At 36.6% G+C, this 21,615-nt stretch overlaps 3 protein-coding genes across 3 annotated transcripts in view; 2 read left to right on the top strand and 1 right to left on the bottom strand.

Moving 5' to 3' along the window:
• Window positions 1-1,087: 1,087 nt before the first annotated feature.
• On the top strand, window positions 1,088-7,325 carry naa20 (N-alpha-acetyltransferase 20, NatB catalytic subunit). Its single transcript, XM_080047795.1, has 6 exons — window positions 1,088-1,164; window positions 2,745-2,769; window positions 3,444-3,534; window positions 4,022-4,157; window positions 5,621-5,766; window positions 6,382-7,325. The coding sequence occupies exons 1-6, from the start codon at window positions 1,112-1,114 to the stop codon at window positions 6,465-6,467; spliced, it is 537 nt and encodes a 178-aa protein (XP_079903921.1). The 5' UTR covers window positions 1,088-1,111; the 3' UTR covers window positions 6,468-7,325.
• Window positions 7,326-7,348: 23 nt separating this feature from the next.
• Window positions 7,349-20,514, bottom strand: crnkl1 (crooked neck pre-mRNA splicing factor 1). Its single transcript, XM_080047794.1, has 14 exons — window positions 20,343-20,514; window positions 19,095-19,247; window positions 18,083-18,174; window positions 17,111-17,269; window positions 16,192-16,358; window positions 15,263-15,441; window positions 14,253-14,423; window positions 13,372-13,563; window positions 12,130-12,189; window positions 11,906-11,986; window positions 10,675-10,914; window positions 9,933-10,034; window positions 8,716-8,964; window positions 7,349-8,005 (listed from the first exon to the last, which is right to left on the bottom strand). Exons 1-14 carry the CDS (start codon window positions 20,388-20,390, stop codon window positions 7,394-7,396), a joined length of 2,505 nt encoding a protein of 834 aa, XP_079903920.1. The 5' UTR covers window positions 20,391-20,514; the 3' UTR covers window positions 7,349-7,393.
• A 715-nt stretch (window positions 20,515-21,229) lies between these two features.
• Window positions 21,230-21,615, top strand: part of cfap61 (cilia and flagella associated protein 61) — a gene marked incomplete at both ends in the record, with an annotated part of 48,490 nt that continues 48,104 nt past the window's right edge. The window contains one exon of the mRNA XM_080047530.1: window positions 21,230-21,372. Within this exon, the coding sequence (XP_079903656.1) occupies window positions 21,230-21,372 (143 nt within the window). The remainder of the gene's footprint in view (window positions 21,373-21,615) is intronic.

The raw sequence follows: 21,615 nt of genomic DNA, 5'->3' as shown, positions 1-21,615 counted from the left end.
GTAGAGCGGGTCGGCTGATGATCAAAGGGTTGGAGGTTCGATCCCCGCCCTGCCACCTGTGTCATGGTTGTTGTGTCCTTGGGCAAGACACTTCACCCACCTTGCCTCGTGTGAATGTTGATAGTTAACCTGCTGCTATCGGTGTATGAATGTGTGTGTGAATGGTAACGTGGGAAAGGAAAACAGGTCTCCCTTGTAAAAGAGTCTTCGGTCTCAATGGGATTTACCTGTATAAATAAAGGATTTACAGCTCTGGAAAAAATTAAGAGACCAGTCTGGATTTTTCTTAAATCTTCATCTCTACATTACTTATTGAAAATGCTCTTAATGAAAATATTTTTATCGTGAATTTGGTAGAAATGTTGTCAGTAGTTTATATTATAAAACCAAAATGTTCATTCTACTCACACATATGTGTCTAGGGAGTAAAACAAGAGAAAAATTCAAAGAAGTTAATTTTTTTTAATTTAGGAGAGTCAAAAGTGACCATAGTTGCAGAAACACCCACATACAATGGTGGAAGTATTTGGTTGCGTTCCGAATCGCATACTTTCTACTATATAGTATGTAGAAAAAAGATTTAGGATGTCCCGATTCTTGTGGCCAGATTTAGGATGGTTAGAAGTACCCGGATGTCCTACTTCATGCGGCCAAGATTGTTAGTGTTGAAAACCATAGACATTATAAAGGCTTTATAATGTCTATGTTGAAAACTGCATCCTATTTGGCCGATTCTGACCCACAATCCAGTGCGCACGTGAAGTGACGTCACATCGACGAAGCCTCCATATGAAAACAAACAGGGATGCGACGGATATAAAAGCAAGAGGCAAGATCAAGGCGCAATGTTATGATGAAATAAGAGAGTAAAGTATGTCCCAATAGTATGCCTACTGCATCCTAACTAGATTATTTTTTATCGTCGGATGTAGTATGTAGAATAGAAAAAAGAAAGAGTATGCGATTCGGAACGCAACCTATTTGTTTCTGTTTAAGTTGTAGTACCTCCTCCCATCTAACAGGGGGCGTTGTTCGTTTTCTCTTCAACATTTTTTACAGTGTCTTTTCCTCTGGTAAGGTGAAAGGACAACAGAACCAGCAGCGAGTCAAAATGACAACATTGAGACCGTTCACGTGCGATGATTTATTCAAATTCAACAATATGTGAGTGAACACGAGTCGAATTATGTTAATAAGTTATTATTTATTAACCAGGTGTGTTCAAATTTGTGTGGTAAAGGTTTATGTTAGCAGCGTTAGCAGGTTTAATAGCGATGTGTGTATGGCATGTTGAGCAGTAGCCCATTCAAAATATTATAGATTTAACTTAAAACTATGGTTGTAGACAAAATTGACACTTATTAATGTAATTATAAAAGACCTAGTTAAACGGTAGCGTCTTCTAGAGAAATCGGATCGCATTACAATAGTCAATTTGTGATTATCAGATGGTAATATAAAATTTAATCTGAAATGTATAGTGTTTGGTTTGGACACTTCTACACAAAACAAGGGTTTTGCAGGAGTCAGCAAGTTACGTTTAAGACTTTTAAATGCCATTAATAAAGCGATTTAAGCCACTACCACACTAGTACAGAAAGTTAAGTGTATTAGTGTTAGGATTAGGAATCAGGATATAAATGAAAAGTGGAGTCCTTGAATTTCTTTGCAAAGTAAACTACTATATTCACATTCAATATCAATTGTTTAGGTTTGTGTGCGCTTTGTAGATGTGTTACAGTGTCCTCTGGCAGCATCTGAAGTCTTCCTGCATCCACACTATTCGCACTTTACTTTAGTATTACCATGTAAACATCTGGTCAATTATCAAATTCCTTCGTGATTTTTCTCTACTTATGACATCTATTGCAGCATGTCCGTCCTGGGAGAGGGATCCCTTACTCTGTCCACTCTCCCTGAGATTTCTTAATTTTTTTTTAATCCCGGTAAAGGGTTTTTTACTGGGAGTTTTTTCTCAGCCGAGCTAAGGGTGTGAGGGCAGGGTGTCATAATGTATCATATTGTATGACATGTAAAGCCCACTGAGACAAATGTATTTGTGATTTTGGGCTATACAAATAAAACTGATTTGATTTGATTTGATTTATAAAATGTAAAAGTGAGACTGAATTTAAAAGGAGCTTTATAACACGTTAGACATAACGCAAATTGAAAATGTTTTTATTTCCAACACGTAAAGAAAAATACGCAATAATAAACAATACAATAAAGCTGATCCATAATGAGTTAACAGCTTCCTAATTACTGATACCAAATTCAAAAAATATTATTATCATACATTAGTTATCAAATCAAATCAGTTTTATTTGTATAGCCCAAAATCACAAATACATTTGTCTCAGTGGGCTTTACATTCCATTATGATACAATATGACACCCTGCCCTTACACCCTTAGCTCGGCTGAGAAAAAACTCCCAGTAAAAAACCCTTTACCGGGATTAAAAAAAAATTGAAGAAATCTCAGGGAGAGTCGACAGAGTAAGGGATCCCTCTCCCAGGACGGACATACTGCAATAGATGTCATAAGTAGAGAAAATCACAAAGGAATTTGATCATTGTCAACGTTACATGCATAAACCCATTTTTTTCTTATGACCTATCAAAATTGTTCCACATTTTTTTGTCATACTTTTTTTACATAAGCAATATCTTGATTATTCAGTTTGTGTTGTTGTGTTTTCATAAATATATAACTGATGTCTGTCTCTGTTTTGTCCAACAGAAACCTGGACCCATTGACAGAAACTGTATCCTTTAATTTAAACATCAATATGTCAGCTGATCTGTCATTTCACATGTTAAGTTACTGTTAAAGGTGTAGTCAGTGATTCTGGAGAACGCTTATTGTCAAGATCACTTTTTGTCAAAATCAATTTCTCCTCATGATCCGCATGTCTGTACTAGGCTCAGTAAACTGTATGTAGTATATGCAATTGTCTTGTTCTTTTTATTAACATAAGGTGGTTTTTCTATGTACAAGAAGTTGTTAGTAGATGATAATAATAATACTATTACTACTACGACTACTACTACTAATAATAATGGATTGTATTTATATAGCGCTTTTCTAGGCTCTCAAAGCGCTTTACAGGGTTCCAGGTTGTTAGTAGATTATAATTTATTTTTTCAATTGTATTATATAATTAATCTTAGTTTTTTTGTAGTTTTTGTAAATTATTTGTAGTTTTCCTTGACCGTTGGCCTTTAGTATGGGATCCCATTCTACCAGAATCACTGACTACACCTTTAACATCATAACACAAACTTTCATGTCCGTCTTTTCTCTGTCAGATCGATTTCAGCTGAGGACATTGAATTGTAGTATACAGACATTTTTTATTTATTTTTTAAGTCAATATGAGGTTGTGTTTCTATGGACCAGAAGTTTGTGTGTAGTGTTTCTTTGACCGTAGCTCTGCAGTATGGGATCCCGTTCTACCTCCAGTACCTCGCTCACTGGCCGGAGTATTTCATAGTGGCCGAGGCGCCCGGGGGGGAACTCATGGGATACAGTGAGTTTTATGCCTCTTCTTCTGATGTTTATGTTACTTTTAATACAAATAAATACATTTGAGGCTTTCATAACAGTTAATCTGCTTCTTGAATCAAAATGTTTTTATTTATTTTTTATCTCTCTGTCTTTCTAACCATTGTTACACTAAATGTGTTGTTGCCATGTTGGATAAAATCAGAAAATTAACAATTGACAAATCAAAATGTGAGCTCATAACTGCACGTTATGTTAAAATAAATTATAAGGTCATTAGAATAAAAACCGTAAATTAAGCCCAATTTGAATTTTTTTAGGTTTTCAATGGTGGTCAAATATATGTTTTACACCGTGTGTGTCTCTGTGTTTGCAGTCATGGATTATTCATTCACCTGTGTGTGTGTCCCTGTGTGTCTATTTGCTTGCAGTCATGGGTAAGGCGGAGGGATACAGCATGGGAAATCAATGTTTTAACCCCTGTGTGTGTCCCTGTGTGTGTCTATTTGCAGTCATGGGAAAGGCGGAGGGATCTGTAGCGCGTGAGGAGTGGCACGGTCACGTCACGGCTCTATCCGTCGCTCCAGAGTTCAGACGACTGGGACTAGCTGCTAGACTCATGGAGATGCTCGAGGAAATCTCAGAAAGGTTCGTTACCATCACTATCCCTGCGCTCCAAATCTCCTCCTCTTTATTTTTTCTATTCTACATACTACATCTGACGATTGGCCCGGGCATTATTTCACCGACTTTGGAGGAAGTCCACACTAATCTGTCGGAGAGAAATTAATGTTAAGTTCATGCAAGATGAGGCTAGTATTTGTTATTGGCACCAACCCCGCGTTCCAATCCCCATACTTCCCTACTATTTAGTATGCCAGAAAAAGATTTAGGATGTCCCAATACATGCACGTCAAATATAGTATGCTGAAAATACATAAATGCCCCACTAACTCCACTAGCATTTTGGAGTATTCCTCTTTATTCTTGACATTACTCGACATAATGAAAGAAAAATCTTCCTTATCTGATTTTTTTCTCTCTCCTGTCTGTGGCCCTGTCTGTATGTAGTGTAGTAAAAAGACTAAAACTCTTCTGTACTTTAGTATGTAGTGTAAGTGAAGTAAAAAGAAAAAGTATGTGATTTGGAACGCAGGGCAAGAGTTGCTGAGATGCGTTCATGGATAATAGTAAATTTGAAAATCCGACGAATTTTACCGTACTTTGTTTTCAGCTTCTGGTTAGAGTAAGTGGGGTTTTTTGTGTACATTTCTTTAAGCAAAACATGATTACATTTTCCTCTACATCTCTATTTATTTCTCAGATAAAACACCAATGGTTTAGTCTGTCATTTAAGATAATGAAGACACACGTTTGACTAGTATGACCTATGGCAGGGAAAATTAATTTACCGAATTTCTATTTTTAAACCCCCCCTAAAAAATAAAGAATTCAGGCCCCAACGAGAATTGAACTCGTGACCCCTGGTTTACAAGACCAGTGCTCTAACCACTGAGCTATGGGGCCTCACCTGTCAATGCCGGTATTTGATCAGCGTCTTAAAGTTAATAATAGTGTAAAGCAGGACACAGTCACACCCTGCGTCTTAACAAAACGCCTATTGTGTACACATGAGCGCACTGAGCCCTCGGTCATGACTTACAGGTGCAGCAGTGGTAGAACGAGCAAGGCAGTTTTGAAGGACACAATACAAGGCCACTCTAGAACTTGGAAACAGTTTAACTTCATGATCATGAGGAGATATTCACTCATATTCAATTTAGTCAACAAGCCTTCTTCAGAATCACTGTATGCATGCCTTCTATTTTACATTTGATATGAAACAATGTATTTGTCCCTGCTCAATACACTTCTATCTTATTAAAGCTGCTGTAAACAACAACAACAACAACAACAGTGAAACAGTAACTTTTCAGGAAGCTTTCTAACTTCAAACAGTGTTCGAGGGATCTACATTTTCCCGTGAGGAAAGTTTGGTTATTCAGTTAAGAGAATATACCTTAGATAATTGTGTGTTCGTTGATTGGAATCTCTCCATCATGTAGGTGTTATCTCATCTTTTTAAAGCTGTACTCCCTCTTGTTTCACAGGAAGGGAGGATTCTTTGTGGATCTATTTGTGCGCGTGTCTAACCAGGTGGCTGTGAACATGTATAAGCGTCTGGGCTACAGCGTCTACAGGACGGTGATAGAATATTACTCCGCCAGCAACGGAGAACCGGACGAAGACGCCTATGGTGAGAACAGCTAGCACAACTCACAAACACATAACTAGTTATAAATGCAGGGATTCAACTAATTTGAGCCTTTTAGGAAAACTTTAATGGTGTTTTACATGTTTAGTTATCATATGGTATGACCAGTTATCATAACTCATACATACATAATAAGAGAATATACATTTTTTATTTTTTTTAATACATAAATGCTGGACTTTGCAACTAATTTAAAGTCTTTAAGACAAAACCTTAAGGTGTTTTTTTTATGTTGTCGCCATTTACTGAACACTGAATATTTGTTTAAGGCATTTGCTGGTCATTTGAGTCAACAATGAAAATCAACCCCCTTCATTTGGTCGAAACAAGAGCAGTTTTAGTTTTGTTAAAACACCTTTTAATGTAGCCAAAATTACACAGTTTTGCCTCTGTGGTGCGTTCAGGTTCTTTAGTATTTACCAAAAAAAAAAAAGCTGTTTCAATCAAGAACTAAGCTGCTGATAGTGAAAGCAAAAAAACATTAATCTTCTTGCAATAAGATTTCTAACACGACAACACAAGATGGCGCCATTTCACCACAATAAACATTTGAGCTGATTTTTTAAAAAACTTACAATTTCCATTTTTCCTTTTCAGATATGAGGAAAGCTTTGTCCAGAGACACAGAGAAGAAATCCATCATCCCTCTGCCTCACCCGGTCCGACCTGAAGACATAGAATAACACTAGACTGTGGCTCTCTGTCTATCCTATCCTAACTATCTTATCCACATACATCACATAGTACTATCTGCCTTTTATACTCACTATCACATGGGAAATAGAAGTGTTAACAGTGAATTTATATATGATTGTAACAGAAGAGTGTTTGGGCCACGAGAGATTTTTTTTTCTTCTTTTTTTTCAAAATGTCAACAATAAAGTGGAAATTCAATGTTTAAGGTATATAGGCTTTATAGTTCCATACTGTGCGGTAAAGATATATTGACAGATTCGAACTTCCTTGAGCAATATCTCTTATTTCATAACATAATAAATAAGTTATTAAAAACAAACAACGCATCTTTGCACCTACCTAATTTTTACTGACACCAGACATCCTTTAAGAGCAACTTATAACTACACTGCATCTGTTTTTAATAACGTTTTATTTATGAGTTATTTATCTAGGAAGTTAAAATCTGTCTATTTTTACAACTGTATCGCTGTCTGGAACTGTCAAGATTATTATCACCATTTTGTCTTTATTCTCGAGGCGCATAATTAAATTTTTATTTATTTTTTCTCTCACATAGCCAAATACTCTTCCATAGATCACAGGTTCTGCTCAGTTACATTGTACATAGTTATAACTGTCAGACGCTGCATACCATTTAGACATCCTCAGAGAGCCACTATTTATACACCATTCTTTATTTCCTTAACCATAAAAAATTCAGTGTATACATCCATTTCTAAATTAACATTTTTGTTTGCTTAAAGAAATGACACAACAAGTGAATTTTGAATTGATTAAATTGTGTGTGTATTGACAAAGAAAAAAACATGGTCATACAGTTATACAATAAAGAATACTCGTGAGCTGGTTTAGTCGTTTTTGTGAAAAAAATTTAAAAAAAAAAAGGTACACAAAAAAAAAATCCAGAATTCTAATCTTTACCTCCACTCTTTTTCTTGCTCTTTTTCGCCTCTTTCTCTCCATCACTCTCTTCACTGCTATCACTCCCACTTTCACTCTCACTCCCGCTGCTGCTGCTGCCACTACTGCTGCTACTGTTACTATCATCTCTGTCATCAAAGGTTTGCGGTTTTCCTGTCCCGTTTGCAGTGTTTTTGTCCGAATCTTTTTCTTTTTCACTCTGAGTTTCCATTTCAATTTCAGCGTTGGAGGACTCTTGTGGTGGGGTTTTTGCTGTTGTTTTAGTTGCTGTATCTTCAGCCATTGGTGATTTTTTTGGAGAATTTTCTGGAGAACTTTCAGATGAACCTTGAGGTGATTTTTCTGCCGATTTTTTGGGGGAATTTTGGGGTGAATTTTCTTCCGGTTTTTCACGTGGTTTTTGAGGAGAGTTTTCTGCCGATTTCTCCATATCTTCCGGCCCCTCCCCCTCATCTTCATCCTCCTCCTCTCCCTCCTCTCCTTCAGGAACCACCTGCTGTCTCTTCCACATCTTGGCCATGGCCAGCAGCTTGAGGTTGGGCTGGTTGGCCGCGTCTTCAGGGAAGATGTAGTCGTAGTATTCCTCCCAACCTGCGTCGGACTGAAAGGATTAGGGGAGAGAGATTTGGGTTAATATAAATATGAATATAAATATAATATATATAATATAAATATGAACAGCGGTTATAAGTATGTAGAAGAAGGGACAATATTTACATAACTTTAACTAAAATCGACTATAAAAATATATATAAAGTAGAAAGGGAAGTGAATTTTAAGTATAAAAACGACTTTGCGTGTTATGCATTTTTTTTTTTAATTTCCAAAAATAAAATAAAACTCATCATTATTCCCTTACTGCATGTCACCCCCCCCCCTCTCTCTCTCTCTGTCTCTCCATTTCAACTCTACTGTCTAATAAAGCTTGAAAATGCCGAAATAAAAAAATAAAAAAAATATATATGTATTCTTATAATTTTTCCTACAAACAAAATAAAATAAAAACTGTAATATAGTTTTTCCTACCCTGTCGAAAACATTTTTAATTTCCAAAAATAAAATAAAACTAAAAACTGTATTCTTATCATTCTTCCTTTACTGCAGGTCATCCCCCCCTCTCTCTCTCTCTCTGTCTGTCTCCCCATTTCAACTCTGTACTATCTAATAATATTCTTATAATTTTTCTTACTAATAAAATTATAAAACAATTATAATTTTTCTTAAAAACTATTAATTAAAATGTATTAATATTATTTGTATTATTATTTTTACATTTCACAACAAAACAATTAGTAATATCGTCATCCTTACCCCATCGTCTGCGGTGAGCTTCCTCCTCTTCTTGACCTTCTCCGGCAGCAGTTTTCTGACTCGGTCCATCGCTGTTTCGTCTCCAAACTCTTTCTCAAACTCCTTCCAGGCCTCCAGCAGCATCAGTCTCTCCTCTTTCTCCTCACAGCTCCTCATGCCTTTGTTCGCCTCCTCGAATATCACGCGGCATTTCCTCAGTCGGTCGCTGCCGTCGATGGAGAGCTCGAACTTGGCGTAGCTTATCCACACCTGGAAAAGAAAATGAAGGATAAAAGTCAGATTTGGGAGAATTAGGGTCAGATTTGAATGCTTTGGCAAATATGTGTATGTTTCGTTTCAATGTTCTATAAAACTTTTGAGCATTAAACACTTGATTTTCTTAATTTGTATGCACCAATACATGCAATTAGCTTATCCACACCTGAAAAAATGAAGGATAAAGTCAGATTTGGGAGAATTAGGGTCAGATTTTCACGCGTTGGTTTAGTTTCAATTAAAAGGACAGAGTCAGATATAAGAGGGTTAGGGTCAGATTGTAATGCTTTGGCACAAAAATGTAGGTTTAGTTTAAAACATAAATTTTGAAAATCAAGTAGTTAATTTTTCTGGAATTCCAGGGAATTTTGTATGCAACACATTTGTGCCTTTTCTACATCAATTTATTGTGTAAATGTCGAACTTTGGCGTAGCTTATCCACACCTGAAAGAGGGAGGGCAGAGTCAAATCCAGCACACAACTTCTAGCAGAAATAGCAAAAACAACTTTAAAAAGTCTGCAAAAAATACTGGTTGGATAAGCTGAACGTCTGGATGTTATTCGAACCTGTGATATTGTGAATATATGTGTGTTTTTTTTTGTTATAGTTTTTTGTAATACTGATGTTTTTAATTCATCTTATTGTTTTTTTTTTGTCTATTTTGTCAAACAAGTGATTGTCTGTTTACATGTTATGCTTCGACTAGCTCTCACATCTTGCTAATAGGGATCCTGATGAATACAATTTAAAAAAAGTTCAGTTAGGATCAGATATTCACAACTTGGAAAGGCTAATCTAAAAATGAATTGAAACCAACATTCAGAACGATTAACCGTTGAAATCCTGTCTGTCGGTTATTCTTTTGAATTTTTAGCTCCATTTGTTTACAAGGATGGCAGGATTTATGATAATTCTGGATAATATTTTCACACATTTGGAAAGCTTGGGAGCAGTTCTCACCTTGACGTGCTGTGTGCGCTGCAGCAGACGCTTGTAAAGGTTCCTGGTGTTTCCAAACTCCTCCTGCTCAATCTCAAAGTCAATGTAGGACTTCCACAGAACCTGCAAACAGGACAGACACAGACCATTTAAAATGAGCAACAAATGTCATTTTCATTTTGTAGCCTAACGTCTTGTGCCTCTTTTTAATCAGGTTCCAATGTTAACAGGTGAAACTGTTTAACCATCTAAGCTTATTTTATCATCACCTGAAAAAACTATTTCACAATTTGGCAAATTTTTTTGTATTGCGTGTTGAGTCACAACAATGGTCCATTTTCAGATTTGATGAAAAATAAATATATAAATTAAATATATAATGACCCCCAATATTTGAAAAGAAATAGGGCCAAATTCCCAGAACCCTAAAAAGAACAGTTGGATGAACAGATCTAAAACAAAACAAAAATCTTTAAATACAAATCTTTAAAATGAAATCTTAAATCTAGAATAAAAAATAAAAGTAAGTGAAGCCTCTGGCATATCTAGTCGTGGCTGCCCGATAGCGAGCTCACACACACCCCCCGACCCCCCCCCCCCCCCCCACACACACACACACACTAACCCACCCACCCACCTCTGGCATGTCTAGCCGTGGCTGCCCGATAGCGAGCTCACACACCCCCCCCCACACACACCCACCTCTGGCATGTCTAGCCGTGGCTGCCCGATGGCTCACACACATACACACACACACACACACCTCTGGCATGTCTAGCCGTGGCTGCCCGATGGCGAGCTCGAAGATGCCCCTGGCCCTCTCGTTGTCGCCCAGGATGGTCTCCAGCTCAGCGAACTTGATCCAGGTGGTGCAGTTCTCCGGGCTGAACTCCAGGTATTTCTCATACAGTTTCCTGCAGCGATCAAACTCCCTCAACTGAAGCTCCAGCTCGATGTAGCCTTTCAGGAGCTTGTTCTTCGGGCATTTACCGATCGCTGTGCCCTGAAGAAAGAGACAAAACCATAAGTGGAAGTGGAAAAATCACAGATGTAGTAAGACGGTGATTATCTGCAAAAAACGGGTTTGTAAAGTTGACCATTTCCGTCTTTTAGTATTGATAAAGTATTCTTAATAAATGTAGCCTTTCAACAGCTTGTTCTTGGGGCATTTACCGATCGCTGTGCCCTATGAAGGGGAGGAGGGATTTTGAATAGAAAAATCAGAGGCAGGTAGACAAAGTGTGTCTACACCACAGAATGGGTTCCTAAAGTTTACAATTTCTGTATTAAATGTACTACATGTACTTTTCGGAAAGTAATATACATTTATGCATCTTAACAGGATATGTTTCATACCATTTTAATGCTGTTCAGGGTTCCAGAGCGTGACTATTTTTGTTTAAATATACAGCTCCAGAAAAAATTAAGAGACCACTCCAAATATTCAGTCTCTTGTTTTACTATGTATAGGCATATGTTTGAGTAGAATGAACATGTTGGTTTTATAATATAAACTACTGACAACATTTCTACCAAATTCCAATACATTCTTTGTCATTTAGAGCATTTTCAACAAATTATGTAGAGATGAAGATTTAAGAGAAATCCAGACTGGTCTCCGGAGCTGTATGTGGAGTGTTATTTGCATTGGTTGCACCAGTGCGCTTGAAATGCATCAGGCATAATATAATATTGTTTTATTTATTACTAGGTGTGTGCACATCTGCCTTTGACCAATATGAATCAATAAATATGCCTTCCAGAAAAATGTAATTTCAAACGTTCTTCCTTTTATACATTTCAAAGACACATGACTTCTTCCTACTCCTTTTCAGGCATATCAATTCAATATGTTATTTGTTTATTTTTATTTTTTTGTGTGAAATCATTTGAATTTTTTTTTTTGTATTTTCATGCTTTTCATTTTGTTTTGTAATTTTGATATGTCTGAAATAAATTGAATCAACCAATCAACCAATCAATCAAAGTCTCACCATGATCTTTCTGGCTCCCTGCAGATTCTTCTGTCTGATCTCAAACTGAGCGTAGAGAAGCCAGATCTTTGCAAACGTGAACTGAAACACAAAAAACATAAAATCATTCAAATCTGGTAGAAACAACACCAGCAACATATAGTGAATATGATAATACATACAATGTAAAATAAAAAAATCAGGACACACTAAGAAAATGGAAAAGCAAAGAATGTTAGAAATACCTTTTTATGTGGGATGAGGTCCAGACTGGCCTGGTACACCTGCCTGGTTCTCTCAGGATCCTGACGACAGAAAGAATAAAAATAATGAAATCTGAGTTCATTAAAGGCAAGGCAAGTTTATTTCTATAGCACAATTCAGACACAAGGCCATTCAAAGTGCTTTACAGGGGCAAGATTAAAATACACAATACACATTAGAAAAGATAGATAGATAGATAGATAGATAGATAGATAGATAGATAGATAGATAGATAGATAGATAGATAGATAGATAGATAGATAGATAGATAGATAGATAGATAGATAGATAGATAGATAGATAGATAGATAGATAGATAGATAGATAGATAGATAGATAGATAGATAGATAGATAGATAGATAGATAGATAGATAGATAGATAGATAGATAGATAGATAGATAGGCAAGGCAAGTTTATTTCTATAGCACAATTCAGACACAAGGCCACTCAAAGTGCTTTACAGGGGAAAGATTAAAATACACAATACACATCAGAAAAGCGAATGAATAAAACATTTAAAAGCGTATGAATAAAATTTATATAAAATAAAAATTAAAAGGTTAAAATGGAAACAGAAAAGTCTTCAGACTTCATTTAAAAGAGCTGAGAATTAAGGCAGGTCAGTTGGTTAGTTAGTGAGGATTTTCATTGTTTTTAATGTTGGTTTTCCAAATGTTCTTTATATTATTAAGTGTTATATCTATACTAGGTAGAAATGGAACATAATATTCACAAGTATCTTTTAATTATACATTCTACACACTGCACTGTTAAGGTGCAGTGTGTAATATGACATCATAAAGAAAGTTCTACAAAGTTCTAGAATGCAACGCTCCCTGGGTAACCCCAACCCTTTGGAATAATAACAGAAGCTACAGTGGCCTTCAAGGACAAGAACAATTCTAAATTTTAAACAATGCACCTGATGACATTCCAACTATGACACTGTCAAGATGGCGGCACTAGGCCTTGGTCCAAAATATGCAGAAATATGGACATATACGAGACCCTTTTTAAGGAAAATAATAATAAAAAAAAATAATAATAATCAGCTATTGTGCACTAAATTAAACGTACTTATGGATATTATAATTATTTTCTACAAAATCTGCTAGGAAATAAAACCCAAAATTCTACACACTGCAGGTTTAATGGAAGTCGCTTTGGGATAAAAGCATCAGCTAAATAAAATGTAATGTAATGTAATGTAGTGCTCCTCACCTTGACTTCCAGCTCTTCATAGAGGGCGTAGTTGATCCACAGGTAGATGTATCTCTTCCAGTGTCTCTTCTCCTGGATGGGCGGGATGTTGGCGATCGCTCGTTCATACACTTCCCTCACGGTGTCTGGGTCGGCATCATTCTCCACCAGACGCAGGTAGTCAAACCACGCGTCGTAGTTATGAGGGCTCGCCTGATAGGAGGGGGGGGGGGGGGGATGGGGATAAATATAAGGGATAAGTGGGGAGGAACTTTTTCTATTCATTGCTGTGATATAAATGTATCCAATGCACTACAATCAAGGAAATAGCACCAAAAAAATTATTTAAAATACAGACAATATCTCACTTTTTTTGTCAGTTTTTTTTTATATATCTTCTTGTTGATATTTTGTATGTAATGTTTTTTTTTAAATCTAAGTCCTGACTAAGTGTATCGTCTATGAGTTTGAAAATTGCCTAAATAAACTGAACTAAACAAAATATGACTTTGAACTGAATTCTAACAAAAATAAAAGATAAATGTCCACCTCAAGTTAGCCCAAAGAAATCGTATTAATATAAATCAAACACAACCGCTTGATCTAAAGCTACATAAAATATCGTACATGTTCCTGTGATTCAAAGATAAAGAGCAGGTTTTCTGGGTGAATTATTTGTTTATTCTTTTCAATAAACACCTCCATTTTCTCAAATTAATTCCCATTCTTAATACCTTGACTTTCTCATAATAACTCAACGTAAAACTACATATAATATAGTAAATGTTCCTGTTATTCAATGATAAAAAGCCGTTTTTTTTATGGCTTTCTAGGTGAATTATTTATTTATTCTTTTCAATAAAACACCTCCATTTTCTCATATTAATTCCCATTGTAAATACCTTGACTTCCTCTTCATATTGGAACCTCCTCTTGTTGACGATAACGTCCTCGATCCCCCGTCTGTCTCCAAACTTCTTCTCAAACATGGTGTAGAACTTAAAGAGCTCCTGGGCCTGGTGTTTGGGGATTCTGTCCAGAGCGTATTTGTAGATCACACGCACACGCTCAAACTGCAAAGAAAGAAAGAAAGGGATGTTTTGTAAGTAAAATATCTCATTGGGGCGGCAGTGGCGAAGTGGGCAGGGAGGTCGCCTCTGGAGTGCAGGGTCAGAGGTTCGATCCCCCGCCTACCTGCCACATGTCGAAGTGTCCCTGGGCAAGACATTGAACCCCAAATTGCTCCCGATAGTTAGCTTGCACCCTGCGTGGTAGCTGCTGCTATCGGTGTATGAATGTGTGTGTGATTGGGTGAATGTGTACAAAACAATGTAAAGCGCTTTGGGTCTGTGAAAAACCAGGGAAAAGCGCTAAATAAGTGGAGTCCATTTTTACCTACCTTTTTGCTAAAATAGTTTAAAAAAAAACACATCTAAACCAAATTTCTGTAAAGTTTATAAATGACAATATTTTTAATTTGTATTGATACATTTGCCTAACTCTTTTCAGATGCTTTACTATCATGCAACTTATACAGCTCTGGAAAAAATTAAGAGACCAATCTGGATTTTTTTTCTATCTTTATCTCTACATTACTTAATGTTTTCCATTAAGTAATGTAGAGATAAAGATAGAAAAAAAAAATGTATGACAATATTTTTTAGGGGGGAATTTGGTAGAATAAAACCAAAATGTTCATTCTACTCAAACATATGCCAGACAATGAACATTTGGAGTGGTCTCTTAAATTTTCCAGAGCTGTATATATACACAGTACTTTGGGTTTATAGAGGCTTTAAGAATATACATTTTGTGAGTGAGTGAGTGAGTGAGTGAGTGAGTGAGTGAGTGAGTGAGTGAGTGAGTGAGTGAGTGAGTGAGTGTATATATATGTATATGTATGTTTACAAACCTCTTTCTGTGTCTCTTCGAACTTAGCGAAAGCCACAAAGAGGTTTTCGCTGACCAGATCCTCTCCGAAGAAGTGCACGGATCGTTCGTAAACCTTTCGGCCGTGAGCGATGTATCCGTGTTTCTCCTCAAAACGAGCGTATTTGATCCAGTTCTTGACTTCGGGGTGAACCATCACGAGTACACAGGAGTCAAGGACGGTTTCAAATGTAAATAAAAGCTGAAATATATTTTTTTTAATCACAATAATGCCTCTTGTACATCGTCTTATTATCTTTTGGGAGAAGCCTGGGTCATTTCCAATCAAGAAAAAACTTTCATAAAGGTAACTTTAAATCAAAATTTGCCAGGGGTATGAATACTTTCGGTTTTGACTGTAGCACAAACAAATAATAAATATGCCTTTTACTATGCCTGTGAAAAAAATGTTACCATGACGAGTACACAAGAGTCAAGGAGGCTTTTTTTTTTACACAATAAACAGACAGTATTTTGTCACAAATAATACATATAAAAATGAAAATGATCATATTCTTGTGACACTAAATTCATACAGACACCAGGTAGTGGAAACTGGAGTATGTATTAAGGAAAAAAAAAAAAAAGAAAAAAAAGGAAAATTTAACGTGTAGTTGCAATTTCATAATTTAACTTAATTAGTAAAACAATACATAAAAAAAATTTAAAGGTAGACTATTTAATAATAAAAAAAAAATATATGTTTCAGATATTTTGATGCAATGCGACTTTTTGATTGATAAATACACTAAGAAATCTGTTGATTCTAGTCTCAATCTCAGTGGATAAAATATGGTAAGTCTCTCCAAAACTGTCTAAATAGGTAACAATGGTCCCCCCAAAAAAACTTAAAGTTAAAAAAAAAATAATAATAATAAAATAAATACAAATAAACACCAACTCAAAGGATATATCTCTCATAAATGGTGCGTGCTTGGTCGACTTCTTTGTAGCGCAGTTCAAAGTTGATGTATGAATGCCAGGCTTGTTCTTCAGGCTCCCACTCCATCCAGCGCTCAAACACCTGCCTGCAGCCCGCCACGTTCCCCAGCATCTCCTCCATGTACGTGTACTTGTACCTTTATACAGGGGAAAACCAGGGACATTTAAATTAAGCAGGAGTGGATATTCAGATAGCCATGTAAAAGAAACGTAAAAATAGCAATTGTTATCCAGTTCCTCCGCCATGTATGTGTGTACTTGTACCTTTAGACAGGAAAAAAGTGAAATTTAAATAATGCAGATATTTTAATTGGAAAAAAGGTAAAAAAAAAAAAAAAACACAGTTAGATATTTAGATAGCTATGTAAAAAACACACACCCAAAAGATTCTCTCACTACTTTACAGTCACATATTGTTTTGAACGTAAGATCATCAATTGAGTTGTTTATTTGTTGCTTAAATGTTAAGTTTTATTTTGTGTTGGTATTAATTAGGGGGCCAAGCCCGAGCAGGAGCTGGGACCGCGTTTTGCAGAGCAACGCGGTTCCCAAGCCCTGCCGGCAGGGAACCCTATTGTTTTTGTAGGAATTATTATTCCATTTATTTCATTCTAGAATGCAACTCTGGGACTAAGCAAATTAGTATTAAAATATAAAGCTCATCTTAAAACATTGAATAAACTATAAAAACACTACCAAAATTCCTTGTTTTTGCAGTATAACAAACCAAAACTATTTCTCTATGTACGTGTACTTGTACCTTTAAAACATAAAAAAAATAACTCAGCAAAAATGCAACTTCAAAATAATATAAAACACTTTTTGTTGGGGGATATTTGTACTGCAAAAAGTTGAAGTAAATGTTGCAGTATAATAACATCATTCTCACCAGAATGAGTTGACGCGTGGCAGGATGGTGATGGCTCTGTCCCAGATGTTTCGCGCGTGGTTGACCTGGCGACTCTTCATCTCCATCTCTGCGTATTTCAGCCACAGAGTGATGTTCCTGTGATCCACGTCCAGCCCTCGCTCGTAGATAGAACGAGCTCTGGAAAACACAGGAGAGGAAGTGATTAAGGGAAATTGTACAGCAGAAAATCTGTATAAACCCGTCTTAAATTTCTTGTTATATGTATATGGAAAGACTAATCAGATTTATTCAATTTATTTTCAAAAATAATGCCATTCTTAACATTAGAAAGGGTTAATTAATGTGAAACATTGGCACAATTGGTGATGAATTTGTCAGTAGAACACTGTTATTTTAATTGTGTGGACAAACTTTATCGAAAAAACTTAATTCCTCCCCCCAAAAACGGCAAAACGTTATCAATACACGGTACACCTGTTCAACCAAATGGTCGTCACGCCCCCCATAAGTTGATTGACATGAGTTTATTAACCGTTTAACTGATAGTATCAATCGACTAAAAGTACAACACAGGTTGCGTTCCGAATCTCATACTCTTTATTTTTTCTATTCTACATACTACATCCGACGATAAAAATTATCTAGTTAGGATGCAGTAGGCATACTATTGGGACATACTTTACTCTCTTATTTCATCATAACATGGCGCCTTGATCTTGCCTCTTGCTTTTATATCCGTCGCATCCCCGTTTGTTTTCATATGGAGGCTTCGTCGATGTGACGTCACTTCACGTGCGCACTGGATTGTGGGTCAGAATCGCCCAAATAGGATGCACTTTTCAACACTAACAATCTTGGCCGCATGAAGTAGGACATCTGGGTACTTCTAACCATCCTAAATCTGGCCACAAGAATCGGGACATCCTAAATCTTTTTTCTACATACTATATAGTAGAAAGTATGCGATTCGGAACGCAACCATTGTCTTACCTCTGGACCTCCTTCAGGCTTTCCTCCCATTGTGCGTATTTGATCCAGTTGCTGATGACAGTTCGATTCTTTCTGATGTTGTCCTCAAACCCCTGAAAGAAAAGGCAGAACATAGTTTAAAGCTCCCATATTATACACTTTTCGGTTCTATTATACACCATATTATATGGTCTTAGTGGTCCCTAATACGTTTTTCTTTAATTGTTTGCTGAAAAAAACTTTCAGATAATTTATTGTACTATGCTGATGTTCAGCTAATCTCACAATGGCCTATTTTTTAAAAAAGAGTTGCAGGTCCCCTCGTAAATATACAATCTTTGAGCTCCCCCCGCCCCCTGTCCGGAAGCGAAGCCAGATACGCCTCGCCCTCTGTCTGTCAGGGCCGTGGACCAATAAGAAATAGGGGTGTGGGCTGCACAGTGGAAGCTTCTGGCTTTACGGTTTGTGAGGTCAGAAAAGGGGATAATTCTGACTGGAGTGTTTTTGGGGGGAGGGGTGGGGGTTTCAGAAAAGGGGAGAGTGAGAAAAGGAGAGATTGTTATTTTTTTTGATATTTTGGCAGTCTCTAGGCACACCGTGGACGCATGGATATGTTGGAACACATTTAAAAAGTGCATTTAGCATAATATGGGACCTTTAACAAACATTTATTTAAAAAAAAAGAGAACATTTTTCCATCAAGTCTTTCTGAAGGTGGAGCGTTTTGATTCTGTAAAACATACATGAATAGTTTACTCAGGTATTATTAAAGTCACATTATGTATATTTGAGTATAGTATAGTATATAACATGAGTCTTAGGGTATTACACAAAAACATTCAAAAAAAATATGCTGTCAAATAAAAAAAAGTGTGTAAGCAGCACTGAGCGCACACACACACACACACACACACACACACACACACACACACACACACACACACACACACACACACACACACACACACACACACACACACACACACACACACACACACACACACACACACACACACACACACACAGCACTGACCTTCCTCTTCCTGAGCTTGTAGTCGTTGAGCTCCTCTTCGTCGGTGATCTTCTGTTTGGGCGGCGGAGGCAGCAGCTCCAACTCTCTCTCTTTAGCTTCTCTCAGCAGCTGCTCCGCTGTGATCTGGACCTCCGCAGGGGCTTTGTTCTTCACCTGGAACAAATAACAACATCAAAAGTTTATTTATGTATTTATTTGTATTTATAGACAAGAAAAGTCCCATTAAATATATTTTTGGGGCAATTTTATTAGACAGTTTGGGGGCTTTGTCACAGTTTATTTATCCATTTAAAAGTATTTAAAAGTCTTATAAAATTATTTTTATTTTTACAACAAGAAAAGTCCTTTAACATGAGAATACTGCAGTATTTTTCATATATACTGTATACATTCAATAAAGTTGTTCAATTACTTTTTTTAATTGGAAAAATATATAAAAAATCCTTATACTTGAATGCATCTCTGGGACTATTACTGAGAAATTACTGATAACACATGACACAACAAGAAAAGTTCTTTACTGTCTTTTTTTTTAATATATACTTTTTTTGTCAATTTTGCTTTTATTAGACAGTTTAGAAAGACAGAGATGAAATGTGTCAGAGAGGGGAATGAGATACCACTGTAAGGCTATATGATGTCAGGAAAAATTGTGATAAGTCCCCAAATATTGTTTCTCTTCCTCTTCCTACATCAACAATGACATCATGTAGTATACAACCAACTCAGCATACTGTCTCTGAGATGTTAATGAAATATTGTAAATACATATGTAAGCCAACGTCTTTAGAAAGTGTAACATTAACTTGAAGATACACAGCGAAATAGAAACAACGTATGGGTTCACTACACACAAACTAATGAGATTTGTATTTATCATTTAATAAATTCAGTGTACTGTTAGTATATAGAATCCACCTATCACTTAGTCTTTAAAACGAATCAGTAAAAACTAAGGGTAGACATAATCAAAATTAACATAACAGATAACCCAAACAATGCACAGCATGGTTAAGAAAGTACAACTGCTAAAATAGGAAATGGCGCAAAACTGCTATTCAAGCTCACGTGGATTTCAAACGAAGGACTTACCACCTCTAAAATGCTGATTAAAATTATATTTCTATACGAGATTACAGATAAATAAAATCTAGACTGTTTGTAAAGCGAAGTTGAGCGGTTTCTGATAGCATTAGCTTAGCCACATAGCTCGTGGCTCTTCCATTGACTTTTCCTGTGTTTTCTTACCTTCGCCACCTTCGGAATCCGCTGTTTGCCTGCCGCGGTGGACGCCATGTTGCTGGCAGGTTATACACACACTCCAAAAAAGAAAACAAATAACCAAAAATACCACCAAACTTTGAGGTTAAACCGTTTCTACTGCGACTACTACGAAACGTTGTTGTAACATCCAGCGGGAGCCACCATGACAGTCAGTACAAAAACTCGGAAGATCTCGCGAGATTTCACCAACCAACTTCCGTCAGCAGCAGCAGCGGCAGCAGCGTTCTGTTGCTATGGTTACAGAGTTTGTTCGTTAGCTACCGTGCAATTTTTATGGTGCTAACAACATAGCTGAAAATAAGTTTTGCTTATTTCTACCCACAATAAGACCAAAGTTAATTAATTCGTTGGAATTAAATCTGTGACAGGTGAGTAACAGTCGTTCAGAGCTGGCTGAACATTTAGACCTGTTTTTATCTCTGAAATTGCTGTTTTAACTTGCTTACAACGTCAATTTTGATAGCTAGATAGATAGATAGATAGATAGATAGATAGATAGATAGATAGATAGATAGATAGATAGATAGATAGATAGATAGATAGATAGATAGATAGATAGATAGATATCTGTCATTAAAATAAATGAAATGTTTTTAGGAATCAACACCTTTTTCTAGGTCTATAATCACATTTGTACAAATTTGTGGAAACTTTATTCACCTTTACAAATGTTTGTTTGTGGGCAAATAAATAGCAACAATTAGTGGAAAAACTCGCTCCATACTGTACATACAGCAACTATATTAGCTAGAGAAAGCTATGATAAAATAATTGTACAATTGTTTGTAGTTGTTTTTGTTGACATTGTCATGAATGTATAATCTTGTGTTTCCTATTAAAACCAGTCCAAGATGAGAACCATAACTTCGAACAGCGGGGAGGAGGAGACTGTGGCGGTCAGACGAAGTGAATCAGCTGACGCTCAAGGAATCGACAGTCTAATCGGCCCCTCATCTGTGGCCGTGTTCGGAAGAATCAACGTCATCCATCTACTGTAAGAGAAAACGTTTAGCTTTGTTTATTTTTTTTGGCATTTTCAAGCTTTATTAGATAGTACAGAGTTGAAATGGGGACACAGAGAGAGAGAGAGAGAGAGAGAGAGAGAGAGAGAGAGAGAGAGAGAGAGAGAGAGAGAGAGGGGGGGGATGACCTGCAGCTAAGGTCCGCGGGTCGGATGTGAACCTGCGACCACTGCAACGAAGGCCGAAGCGCCCCAAACGTTTAGCTTTTTAACTTT

The sequence above is a fragment of the Ammodytes marinus genome, assembly GCF_949987685.1.
Source record: "Ammodytes marinus genome assembly, chromosome: 19".
Classification (NCBI taxonomy): Eukaryota; Metazoa; Chordata; class Actinopteri; order Uranoscopiformes; family Ammodytidae; genus Ammodytes; species Ammodytes marinus.
Note: the sequence above shows the minus strand (reverse complement) of the source record. Positions and strands in the feature narration are given on the sequence as shown.

Bases quoted from the DNA above. Each gene is read 5' to 3' on its own strand.
- naa20 (XM_080047795.1), top strand. From the start codon at position 1,112: ATGACAACATTGAGACCGTTCACGTGCGATGATTTATTCAAATTCAAC. The intron at 2,770-3,443 runs GTATCCTTTAAT...GTAGCTCTGCAG, and splicing joins TGGACCCATTGACAGAAACT to TATGGGATCCCGTTCTACCT. The intron at 5,767-6,381 runs GTGAGAACAGCT...TTTCCTTTTCAG, and splicing joins ACCGGACGAAGACGCCTATG to ATATGAGGAAAGCTTTGTCC.
- crnkl1 (XM_080047794.1), bottom strand. From the start codon at position 20,390: ATGGCGTCCACCGCGGCAGGCAAACAGCGGATTCCGAAGGTGGCGAAG. The intron at 13,564-14,252 runs GTATTTACAATG...CCCTCCTATCAG, and splicing joins AATATGAAGAGGAAGTCAAG to GCGAGCCCTCATAACTACGA. The intron at 8,006-8,715 runs GTAAGGATGACG...TAATCCTTTCAG, and splicing joins AGCTCACCGCAGACGATGGG to TCCGACGCAGGTTGGGAGGA.